Genomic DNA, 12,650 nt, shown 5'->3' with positions numbered 1-12,650 from the left:
GCCCCTTGCGCCGGCCTCTTTCGGACGGCGTACTGACGTACGTCGGCTGCCGTCAGTCGTGATCTCGACGGCATATCTACAAATGATGACAGATGGTCAGTACCGTAAAGAAAAAACAAAAAGAAGAAAAAGGGAAGGAAAACGAAAAACCGACCTAAGCGAGGGACCGGGCTGAGGCCGGCATCGTACAAGGCCTGCTCGGTGACGAGCTCCCTCTGTTTCGGCATCGAGATATCTTTTAGCTGGTGGAAGTCTTCTCGATCTTCGGCTTCCACCCGACTGTTCTCATTCGGTTCGGTTCGGAGATTCCCCCAACGGACAGGGAACCCCCAAGGAGTGGAAGACGATGCAAAGAAGAACTGGTTCTTCCATCCGTGAATGGACGACGGAAGATCAGTGATGAAGGAAAGCCCCTTCCGAAGATTGAAGTACCACCACCCTCGGGCTTTAGGGTGGGGTCGGAGGACGAAGAAAGCTCGGAAGAGGGAGATCCAAGGATCGGTCGGCAAAAGCCGACACAGAAGCGCAAAGCTGACTATCAACCGAACTGAGTTCGGTGCGAGTTGTGCCGGGCACAGCCCGTAATAGTCAAGAATGTTTCGGACAAACTCCGAAACCGGAAAAACGAAGGCCGCCCGAGGTCCTCCAAGTAGAAAGCCACCTGGCCCTCAGGCGGGCTGTTAACACGACCGTTGGCACCAGGAGCGAATAGCCGAAACTGCCCCGGGATGCGGTATTGCTTCTGGAGCTGATCGACGTTCGGCCCCGAAAGTGAAGAGACCTCTACCTCCGGGGTCGAACGAGTGTCGTCAGTCGGCTCTCCCGACCGACCACCTCATGGAGACGTTCTGGCCATGGACTGAAACAAATGGTAGGGAATAAAGAAGAAGGAGATGGTGAAGATGATGATGGCCCTCAGAAGAAGGAGAAGGAACTACTAAGAAGAGCGGAAGCGGAGGAAAGTACCTGGGATGAGGAATTACGCGGGCAGAGTCTCGACAGCGAAATGAGGGGGGTGAAAAACTGAATGGGAGCGACCCTGTATATATAGTACCCCCGACGGTCGAGATGAAGGCACGACCAACGAGGACTCCCCAGATTTTGCCAGTGGCATCATCCGGGCCGTCCATCGGCCGACGGTTCGACGCACCTATCTTCAATCGAGCCACGTCACCTCCATCCGCTCCAACGAGCCCGTCCCAATGGCGCACGCCATGTGGCGTAAAGGCTGCGACGTTTCGTATCCTCGAAGGGACGGCGGGAACAGTGGTTCCCCTTCCCGATGGGACGAGACGTCTGACACCGACAGGACGTCTGACACTGACTGGACATCTGACGCCAGCGAATCGCTCGGCATTCATGAGACGCCTGACATCATATCGCCCCGCAGTACGGTCGAAACTTGGCACACAGTGAATCCACTCCTTTTCGCCCGCGTTACTGCCCAAACGAAGACATCGACCAGCGCGCCGTCCGACTAAGGAGTGGAGGGGGGCAACTGTTGGGGATTGCCGACCGACCCCGCTCATGCCGACTTATAATCGGACATACCCGACCGACCGACCGACCGCCGGATGCCATTACCGACCGATTAATGGCTCTCTACCGACTGAGGATATGTCGGTCGGGCAGACCTTTTTCGCCCTCCCGACCGACTGCACCAGGGAGTCCGATGGCCGACTCCCGCAACGTGCCCGACTGACCGTCGGAGGGGTCCGAATCTCCACCCGATGCCACTCAGCTGGCCACCGACCTAAGGTCGGTCGACTCCTCCGATCGCCGTACTACTGCCAGAGGCTGTCAGTCCTGACAGCAGCATGCGGCACTGCCGCCTAAGGGCATCATCCCGCCTAGGGCATTGTCAACCCTAGTGATTTGATAGTCCCACGGCGATGTGACACTTTCACGACGACTCTGACAGTCTATAGTGAGTTGACAATTCCTCAATTGTCTGCGCCATTCATGACGGCGCCATACTACGCTCCACTATATATATCGGGGAAGGCTACAGTGCTAGAGGCCCGGGGGAAAAAAAACTCACAGGCTTGCCCTCTCCCTCGTTGAGTTCTTTGCTTTCTTCTTACTGTTGCCTAGTCTCCTCTCTGACTTGACCGTCGGAGGGTCCCCGCCGGAGCCGCCTCCGGTCAGTGCGGACTTTCTTTTGCAGGCGCTCGTTCCCGGCGATCAGGCGACGAGGGGATTGGCCGCAACAAATACTTTCTTTCGAAATAACTTTTTTCCCTCAAAAGTTCTCGAGGCAAAATGTATGAGTTTATACATAAGATTAGATTGATTAATATCAGCTCTTCCTATCATGGTACAAATTAAACTTACAAATGATGTGTTAATTCAATACCATCTAGTTGCACCTCTAGAGCTTCTATAGTATAAGATATAGTAAAAAAAACATGAATTAAGAAGAGCCTCATATCCCAGATGCTAAATCGTGATGTAGGAGTATTAATTGCGAGTAGGCTTGAGAGCAGATCAAATTCAACTAGAGCATAGAGTAACTCAAACTTTTGAATGAGTTAGAAATGTTAATCTAGGTTTTATTCATATTCAGTTATGTTGGCTCAAATTGGATTTGAGATTTTGTCAATCAATTGCTTAAATATTTTGATAAAATTGGATCAAAATGATACCAAATACAAACCATAAAGAATATATATGTATTTATTCATTTAAGTTGAAAAATAGTAAGTAAATATAGAAATATTATCAAATAAGATTTAATTGACAAAATAATATCGATGATTATTAAATATTAATCGCACAAGGTTTTGAGTAAAATAAATTTTCAAAGTAGGGCCGTAAAAAGATACGACATAATTTTTTCAAGATTGTTTGGAATTTGAATTGGAGTACGTAATGGTCCATACATATTTATCGCTCAAATTGGCATTCAAATTCATCTGATTTGGATCAGACCAAATTATTTTGGTTACTTCCTGGCCAGGTGTGGGCCAGATTACTTCCGGACCAAATGATTTCACTTTTAAGAACTTTAGGATCTTAAAGATCGAGAGACAAGGATTTAAGGGCACTTAGAACCCACAAATAAATGACAATTGATATGATTTGAGTATCACCAAAAAAAAAAAAAAAAAATGATTTGAGGGGTATCTGAGAAGACAAAAGTCCAGATGGTCCGCCATCCATCCAAGCAGTTTTAAGGTCAGCTCCCTTTGTGACAGGAACTGGGAAGGCGCTACCATCTGCTTGTCCCCAGATGCTCCTCATTCACTAGGAAACTGGACTTAAACCTCTACGGTGCTATATATTTCTACACCCACCATACACATGTCATCCATGACTCTTCTTTGTCATTATGATCCACCATATAATGTTTTGAGCCCACTATCCAAGGAGCGGAGCTGCAGGTAGTCTAGACTGGTATCATCTTTACAAAGTTGATTTTAGAGATCGATTCTCATGTCATCAAGGTGACTCGATCACAATTATGAGCTAAGGGAGAACCTCATACATTCATTATTAGTTAATATTTGAAAATTTCTGAAAGGAAACTATTTTTATAGATATTTGAGATATCTATAGAAAAGTGAATAATGTCGCAGATAGTATCGCATTCTTTGTTGTAAAATATTTCATGATATTTTATAGATTAATTAGGAGTCTGTTTTTGAATCTTTTTATAATATTTTATTTTTTGATCTTTTTAAATGTGTGACACTAGATTTGTATGAATACCCGTTTTAGCCAAAAAAAAAAAAAAAAAAAAAAGGTAAAGAGCCATCCATCTTCAAAATGAATAATTTTGCAGCTATCCATGATACTATCATATTTTGCAGAGGGTTTGAACTTATTCACAGGAGGGATTTGATCTTGAGCGGTCCAATGGCCAAAATCTCATACTTGATCATCACGTAGGTCATCGATCCAATCAAATGTAATTTTTGTGAACATTTGAAATCCAAAGATCTTAAGGATATTTATCCTATATTAATGCCCATTGTACAACTGTTGTTGAGATGGTCCTTCCCTCTTACAGAAAATTAATAACCTTAAAGAAAATCTGGCTGCAGATTGGCTTATAGGCAATACAATTCATGACGATTTACTGCTTGAATATGATCACAATTTGGACCCATTGCTGGCTTGTATCCTCATTGCTGATATGCATGGAGTAGGTTCTTTGAGGAACCAGTGTTTATATGTGCTGTTTGTCATTTTTCTTTCAGTTGAATTGATCACCTCCTACATACACCCCACTCCCCGACCCCCCCACCCCAAAAAAAAAATATGTTTCGGCGAGTTTATCGTCATCTCGTTCACAAATTTCCCAAAATCCAGTTGCAAAGTTTAAAAGATTAAATCATTCAATGTGGCGGTACATGGGAACATTTCGAAGTCATAGTACTCTTCTACCAAAAAAAAAGCAAAAAACAAAAAACAAAAACAAAAAAAAAAGGAGAGGAAAAAGTTATTGTGCTCGTTTGACAAGGTGGCAGCTCTTTTTCATCAATATATTTCAAAATAAATATTAGGTAGTGCAGAATATAAATGCTCCCAATTTTTTCGGTTGTAGATATAAATATCCCTTCAACCCTCCAGCAAAGATGCGTGAATGATGAGAGTAGAAGATGACCAAAATAAGGCTATTCATATATACTATGCCAATAACCATAAGAACCCGCTATGACTATTTTGTGAGAGATGTTACACATTACTAACGTTGCAGATACCCCTTATGTCAACTATTATTTATTAGGCAGGTGGTTATAACATTCGATGTATTATCGAGATCTTTTAATCGAGGACAATTAGTTTCTTGAAATTATTGGCCCTTCGTATAACACACAAATTTAAAAATAAAAAGTTGAAGTAAAGATAATATAAGTAATTATGCTTTCATTAGAAAAAATTATTGATTCAAACTATTCAAACATATATATTTTGGATCATTCAATAAAAATAAATTTTTTTATTAAAAATAATAAAAATTAGTTAATAATGATTAACAGTAAATTTTTTTCATTCAAAATTTTCAACAAATTTTGATAACAATGAATCTTTTTTAATAATAAATGATGTGCTAATTTTTTATTGAATGATTCAAAATATACATCGTAGAATGATTCTAGAGGTAGCAAAGTAAACTCAGCCAATATAATAGGTCTTATATTAGAGTTGTTGAATTATATGGATCAATCATAGAGACTTCACATGGATGCCCTGTATGCAAAATTTTTGGATTATACAGATGCTTGGATCTCCATGCCAACTTGGATGGTTTCATAGAGCAAATTAATCATGATATTATTGAATTTTCATCTTAATATATCTGATTCTAACATACATTCAAGTCTTGATAAATCTATATTACAATGCTACCAAGAGAAGAAACAAGATTAGCCAGAACATTCAGCATGGGATAAGAGATGATAATATATATATATATATATATATATATATATATATATATATATATATATATAATTCAACACGATGGAGAATATTTGAGACATTCGGATGGCCATGGTCAACAGCATAGTGATGCGAATGGAAGAATTGCAGTAGGGTCCGCATTTGCAGGTGTGGGAAGGCAGAAGGAGTTGGGTGTGGGGGTTGGCGTTGGGGGGAGGGGGAGGGGGAGGGGGAGAGTGGGGGTCAATAACTGCTGAGGTTTTTTTCACCCAATGATTACGGGAGCCGACCTGAGGCCCGACAAGCCGACTCGCCTTCGTCAAACAGGGGGACCTGCCGGCTATTCCCCTGCACTCCGCCATGCGTCCGGGCACGTGTCGTTCTCTCGCTCCGTTGCATCCCCTCAACCCCAACCCCCACTTTGACGTGACCACTCGAGTCAAACCCCACCTAGGGGACCACACTAGTCCTCTCTTTTACTGCGCCCCATTTAAGTCATATTAACTATTTTCTCTTATTTTAATACGTCCTTTCTCTCATATTTAACCCCCTCAAGCCCCCTCCTCTTTTTCACCGTTATATTCTCTCTTCTTCTTATTATTATTATTGTGGTTCTGACCTATTTGTTCTTTTCTTCCTTCTCCCTTTTGCTCTTCTTCCTCTGTGTCGTCCCATCCGATGGCGGGCTTCGGGGGAAGCCCTTCTGGGCTGGAGCTGACCATCGCTGTCCCTGGGCTAAGGACCTCTACGGGCTTCGGTAAGATTTGAGGAAAGCTCTCGTCTTTTATTTGTTGGACGAGTGCTAGGTTTTGTGAGTTTCATCCAGCCTTGTGTTGTTGCATGATGATGTATGAGATGATGATATGATCTTAATTTGTACCCTCACTTTCTCTACTCCATGATGATATTTGAGGCCCCTCACCTTCTCCGTTTCGCTCTCTTTTTTTTGGGTACGAGTTTTTGATCTTGTTGTCACACATATATGTAGAAGGGGGTGGTTGCAATGTGAGGGAGTTGGACATAAATCAACCTGCTTGTGGGGCTGAGGAGGATTTCCCCATGGGAAGCGTAGAGGAGGAGGAAGATGGGGGAACCCCCAGACCGAAGAAGCTCCGGCTTTCAAAAGAGCAGTCTCGGTTGCTTGAGGAAAGCTTCAGGCAGAATCACACCCTCAACCCTGTGAGTTTTTATATTATTACATCATAATATAAAGTAAGCCTCCTTATATTCCTAGTATGCTTTTGTTTTCTAGCCCCTTAATCAATATATATGAATAATAAATATATATATTATTTTATTTTAACTCGGTGGTCTGACATCTTATTTCATACTTATCTTCTTATTATTGACTATTGATGTTTATAATGTTGTAATTGATGTATATATATTTATTATCTAGTATTTATTGGGTGGTTTTGTTTATTGGGAAAAAAATTGAATTTTTGGAACGAAACGGCAGAAGCAGAAGGAGGCGTTAGCAATGAAGCTGAAGCTGAGGCCGCGACAAGTGGAGGTGTGGTTTCAGAACCGCAGGGCCAGGTGCATGAAACCCCTTTCCTTCTCTCTCTCTCTCTCCCCCCTCCCTCTTTCTGTAGATCACTGTCTGTGCCTTGAGGGCCAAGGCTATAAATTTTCTCAACTTTAAGTAGTAGGAACATTTTGGGAACGTATGGTGGTGGGATCCGTTTCGGAGGATTGGCAGAAGGTGGCAATTTTAGCGTGCGTATAACTTTAGTGGAATAAACTTAGTATTTAAAGTATAGTCCGTATCGACAGGCAATAGTCGTTTTGGTCATCAACTTGTTTGGCCTCCCTGAGACTTCATGCAAACAATATTATTGTATACGTGTTTTGTTTCTTTGTCACCCGCTGGCTGTTCGAGCGACAATGCTTTGCGGAATAGATTTTTGCCGGATTTTTGTCGCCACGTAGACAATTTCATCAAGGAAAGTCAACCAGATAACCTTACCCAAAAATTAATGTGGATATAGAATCATCACTTACTAGACACAATTCTCATGGGTAAATCTGGTGCGTCCTTTTTCTTATGCATGCCAAAAACCCATCGTCACTGATATGAGAATTTAGTCCACGTTAATATTTGGGTTAATATGATAGCTGAGCTTGAACTGAAGCTTTGGAATGCACGTGCATTGCACGTGATTAAGGTTGGGGGACACAGGAAAAAACAGTGAGACATGGTAGCCAGGTCGCTTCTGACATGCAGAAAAGGAGGAAAATGCCCAGAAAAAAAATGTTTTCCCCCCCACTTTTATCATCCTCCAAAATTCTACCTATATAAAGGCAATTCAACTCTGACAGTCCAATTAAAAGAACACTGTAGGCACAAAAGAAAAATTTCTGGTCAAGTAGGCTCATCTGTTGGAAATAATAGAGATGTGATCTAACTTAATATCAAGTTTGGACTTCTTAAAATTCACAGTGGCCACCCTGTTATGAAGAACAAGTTGGTGAACGTTGCATGAGATTAGCATGATATGGTTAATACATTCAAATAGTGCTCAACATTCGCTCACCATGGGCCTAATGCATGGTGCAAAGCAGTAGTTCTCTGCCTTCTGGTTGAGATCGTTTGGTGTAAAGCCTTCGAGAGAGGTGGTTGAACACCATCGCAGCCCAAATGATATTATTTGTTTAGCTTGCTGTATGAGCACTCCAGGTTTGAGATCATGGTAATGAGAAATTATGTTCAGAAGTTAATGTGGATATATAGCATGTAACGGCCGTCAAGAATAGGAAGGGCATGGTTTAAGATGACAATAGAGTATAAAGCCTCAAATTTTGGTCATGGCTTTGCAAAATGCAATGCAACAATTTCCAAAATGCAATGCAACAATTTCATTTGTGTTCAATACCTCAATAGTTCCATGCAAGGCACCATATCTACCTAGGTCCACCATTTTCATTTCGTGATAACTAGGGAACTAAGCTAGAACTAGATGAAGACTGATCAAGCTTGCTGGAATTAGCTTCAAGCTGAAATTTGGGATCATGCTTGATTCATTTCCTAGTTGAAATTTAAACCTGGTTGAGCTTATTTTTGAGCCAAGCAGAATGTAAGCTTATGTCAAACAGTTTGATATACCCTTAGACCGAGCTTGAAATTGACTTTGAAATGCAAAATAATAAAACCTATTACATTGGAAAGCTTTAAGCTGAAAGGGGTTTTTTATTTTTAAATTTTTTTTAATCATTATTTTTAAAAATATTTTCACTTGAAAATTATTTTTCGATCTACCATACCGTGCATCATATCGGTTGAAATCATGAGTTGAACCCACGATTTCAAGTCTATATAGGTCAAAATCATGGGTTCAATCTATATTTTTGACCGACTGAGATGATAGTTAAAATCGTAGGTTCAACCTACGATTTCACTGAAATCGTGTGTGTTCAACCTGCAATTCTATCTCTTTTTCCTTATCATGGTCCCCTTTGTTTTTTTGTTCTCTGGCCGCCCTATATTCCTCTTCTGTGGCCTTTTTCTCTCGGTTCCCACCCGCGAACCCTTCTGCTCTCTATCCTCGGGCCTCCTACCTCTCAAGCGTCCGACTTTTCTTTTCCTTTGATTTTTTTCTCTTGGTTCCCACCCTCAAACTTCCTCCCCCCCTCCACTCCCTATCCTTGAGCCCCTCCACCACCCGAGCATCCAATCCTCATTTGGCTCGATTTGATGCGATCGATTGTCTCAGTGGACTAATTGATCATCTTGGAACGATACGGATAAGATGGTCGATCGATCGGCCCACTTGAGGCGGTCAATCACCTCAAACCAAGTAGGGCGATCGAGCCCAATTGATGCAAAGGGTCGATTGCCTTTATCAGTTGATCGCATTTTTGGTGCGGTCGATTAGGTTTTTAATTTTTTTTTATATATTTTTTTTATTTTTGTCCTAAGATGTTTGATGTGAAGGGTTGACCACACAAGAAATGCGGTCGATCGGTAAAGGTGGTCGGCCCTCCGCATCAATCGAGCTCAACTATTTGGCTCGATCTGAGGTGGTCGATCACCTCGTATGGGTCGATCGATTGCCTTATCCATGTTATGCCAAGGCGGTCGATTGGTCCATTGAGCCGGTCGATTGCATTAGATCAAGTCGAATGGGGTCTAGATGGTGATCGGACACTCGAGAGGCGGAAGGACCCGAGGACAAGGAGCGGTAGAGTTCGAGGGTGGGAACTGAGAGAAAAAAAGCCAGAGAAGAGGAGTGGTCGGGTGCTTGGAAGGTAGGGGGTCGAGGATAGGGAGCAGGGGGATCTGAGGGTGGGAATTGAGGGAAAAAGATCAGAGAAGAGGAGTATGGGGCGATAGGAGAACAAGGAAAATCGCGGTGGGGAAAAGAGGTGAAATCATAGATTGAACACATAATTTTACTGAAATTACAGGTTGAACCTGCAATTTCAATTGCCACCTCAATCAGTCAAAATCGTGGATTGAACCAATAATTTTGGCCCTGTAGACTTGAACGTGGATTTGACTCATGATTTTAACTGACAGGGCATGTGGCACCATAGATTGGAAAATAGTTTTCAAATGGGGGTATTTTGGAAATAATGATTAAAAATAATATTTTAAAAAAATGAAATAAATGATGTAAAAATAAGCCATTATTTGGATTTCAATCTTATTGAATTGATCTTGGTCAATTGGACGTCTGTTGATTTTTGTTTTTTTTTTATTTTTTTATTTGTCCTAAGACAGTTAAGGCTGAAATTAGATCGGATATGGATCGAATATCAGCATATTCATATCTATATTTATTTTGTTTGGCGAATATAAATACAGATATGGATATTATTCGGATGCAAAAATTTATATCCATATTTTTTTTAAACGGATATGGATATAATTCGGATACTGAAAGTATAGAAATAATTATGGATATTACTTAGATAATTAAATTTTGTGATTACATAATCAAAAATATCATTAAATAGATGATAAATCAAGTTAATAATGTATTTATATAATTGTATATTTTTTTTAAAAATTAATGAGTACTATAAAAAAATTATATAAGGTTACATGCATGTAGATTAGGATATTCAGATATGAAACAGATAATTGTTTATCCAAATCCATATCCATTTCTCTTTGACGGATATAGATACGGATACAGATATTAGTGGGATCTTCAAATTTTTGTTCATATCCGAATTGATTTAGATACGAAAACGAATTCGGACGGATAATATTCCTACCATTTTCACTCATAGAGGCAATGATGCGAAGGGTCAACTGCACCAGAAATGCTGTTGATCGATAAAGGCGGTTGCCCTCCATATTGATCAGGTTCGACCTGAGCCAGTCGATCATCTCAGATGGATTGGTCGACTGCCTTACCCATATTGTCCCAAGATGGTTGACCATATCAGGTTGAGTTGAAAGGGATTCGGATAGTGATCGGACACTTGGGATGTAGGGGGTTCTGAGGACAGAGAGCGAGGGGGTCAAGGGTGGGAACCGAGAGAAAAAAGTCGAAGAAGAGGGATGTTCAGACACTTGGGAGGTAGGGGATGAATTAAGGGGGCAAGGGGGTCCGAGGGTGGTGGGGATCAGGAGAAAAAGGCCAGAGAAAAAGAGCACAGGGCAGTCGAAGAACAAAGAAGTAAGGAGAGACTGCGGTAGCGAAAAAGAGGTGAAATCGTGGGTTGAACACGTGATGAATTCCACGTTGAACACGCGATTTCATTGAAATCAGGGGTTGAAACCTACGATTTTAACTACCACCTCAGCTAATCAAAACTGAGTTAAACCCATGATTTTGGCCCATATATATTTGAAATCATGGATTCAACTCATGATTTCAACCGACGTACTGCACAGCACAACATGATAGATCGAGAAAGAGTTTTCAAATGAAGATTTTTTTGAAAATAATGATTAAAAAATAATGTTTTTGTAAAAAAAAATCCGAAATAAATGGTGTAAAAACAAGCCATTATTTTGATTTCAGTTTTATTGAACTGAGTTTGGTCAATGGGACGTCTGCTTAGACGTGAGCTGAAATAAATTGCAAGCCTAACAGCCAATATCAAGCTTGGCTTTGTTTACAATCGATTCAATCTTTTAACCAAGGAAAGTATCGGGCTGAATGTGAGCTGCTTGTAAGTGGCTCGAATCAATTAACTGCCTTAGTGAAAGTTGGCCGTTGGTCACGTGGATCTTTTAAGATTTTCCAAACGTAAGTTATGGTTAATTTTAACTATCAGCAAAGTAAGATTTTAGCTTTAAAAAAAAAACAAAAAGGCGTCTTAATTAAAAGATGGAAAGCGGAATATCTTTCTTTCCTGTTTTTTGAGGCTGTGCCTGGGTAATTTCATGACTTCGGCGGTTCGAAAAATGAGAAGATATGCCCATAAAGCTCAAGAATTTCCGGAATTTCATGTTTGCTTACCTCTCAGTACTTATCAACTTTATCAACCTTCATCAACTGTTGTAAAAATATTTAAAATCACAGAGTAGCGATGCTTTGATCTGGTTGGTGACGCAGGACGAAGCTGAAGCAGACGGAGATGGAGTGCGAGTACCTCAAGCGGTGCTTCGGCTCGCTGACGGAGGAGAACCGCCGTCTCCAGCGTGAGGTGGAGGAACTGCGGGCCTTGCGGGTGGCGCCGCCTACCATCCTCTCCCCTCACACCCGCCAGCCCATGCCTGCCTCTGCCCTCACCATGTGCCCTCGCTGTGAGCGTCTTACCTCCACTCCCCGCCCCGTCGCTGCCTCCGCCGCTGCCACCACCACCACCAGCAGCTTGCCGTCAGCCTTTCCTTTCCACCCCCGCCACCATCCCTCCTCCGCTGCCTGCTAGCCATGCATATGCTGCATGTGAGGAACAAAAGATGAACTCTTTCTGTCTCGAAAGAAGGGAACTTCTAATCTTTGTGATAAATATTGTAAATGGAAGATTTTTTTTTTTTTTTTCCTTTGTTTGGTTTTTTTTGGTGCAAGGCAGGGTGTTACGCTACTTTCAGGTAACCGGATCGATCAGCAACTGCCGGAACTCTCAGGCCAATATGGAGATCAGATTCCGCCATTCCATTGAGTTCTCTAAGCTTGTAGCGAAGTTAGAGACGGCGAAGGCAACCTGATTATGCCAATGTCTAGAGAAATTATATCTTGCGTCGATGGCCATAGGTTGCATGCTGCTAATCTTGATGCTGTAGAGCGGTTGTGATTGATGGCATATACGGTCATGTGGTATGCAATATAATTTCTCCAACATCATGAGAATGGAGCCTC

At 41.7% G+C, this 12,650-nt stretch overlaps 1 protein-coding gene across 1 annotated transcript; it reads left to right on the top strand.

Annotated features, from left to right (window-relative positions):
- Window positions 1–5,959: 5,959 nt before the first annotated feature.
- On the top strand, window positions 5,960–12,329 carry LOC105047092 (homeobox-leucine zipper protein HOX3). Its single transcript, XM_010925892.4, has 4 exons — window positions 5,960–6,145; window positions 6,377–6,567; window positions 6,848–6,927; window positions 11,904–12,329. The coding sequence occupies exons 1-4, from the start codon at window positions 6,067–6,069 to the stop codon at window positions 12,217–12,219; spliced, it is 666 nt and encodes a 221-aa protein (XP_010924194.1). The 5' UTR covers window positions 5,960–6,066; the 3' UTR covers window positions 12,220–12,329.
- Window positions 12,330–12,650: the final 321 nt, after the last annotated feature.

This window comes from Elaeis guineensis, chromosome 6, assembly GCF_000442705.2.
Source record: "Elaeis guineensis isolate ETL-2024a chromosome 6, EG11, whole genome shotgun sequence".
In the NCBI taxonomy this organism is placed as follows: domain Eukaryota; kingdom Viridiplantae; phylum Streptophyta; class Magnoliopsida; order Arecales; family Arecaceae; genus Elaeis; species Elaeis guineensis.
This window is presented reverse-complemented; position numbering and strand designations above follow the sequence as displayed.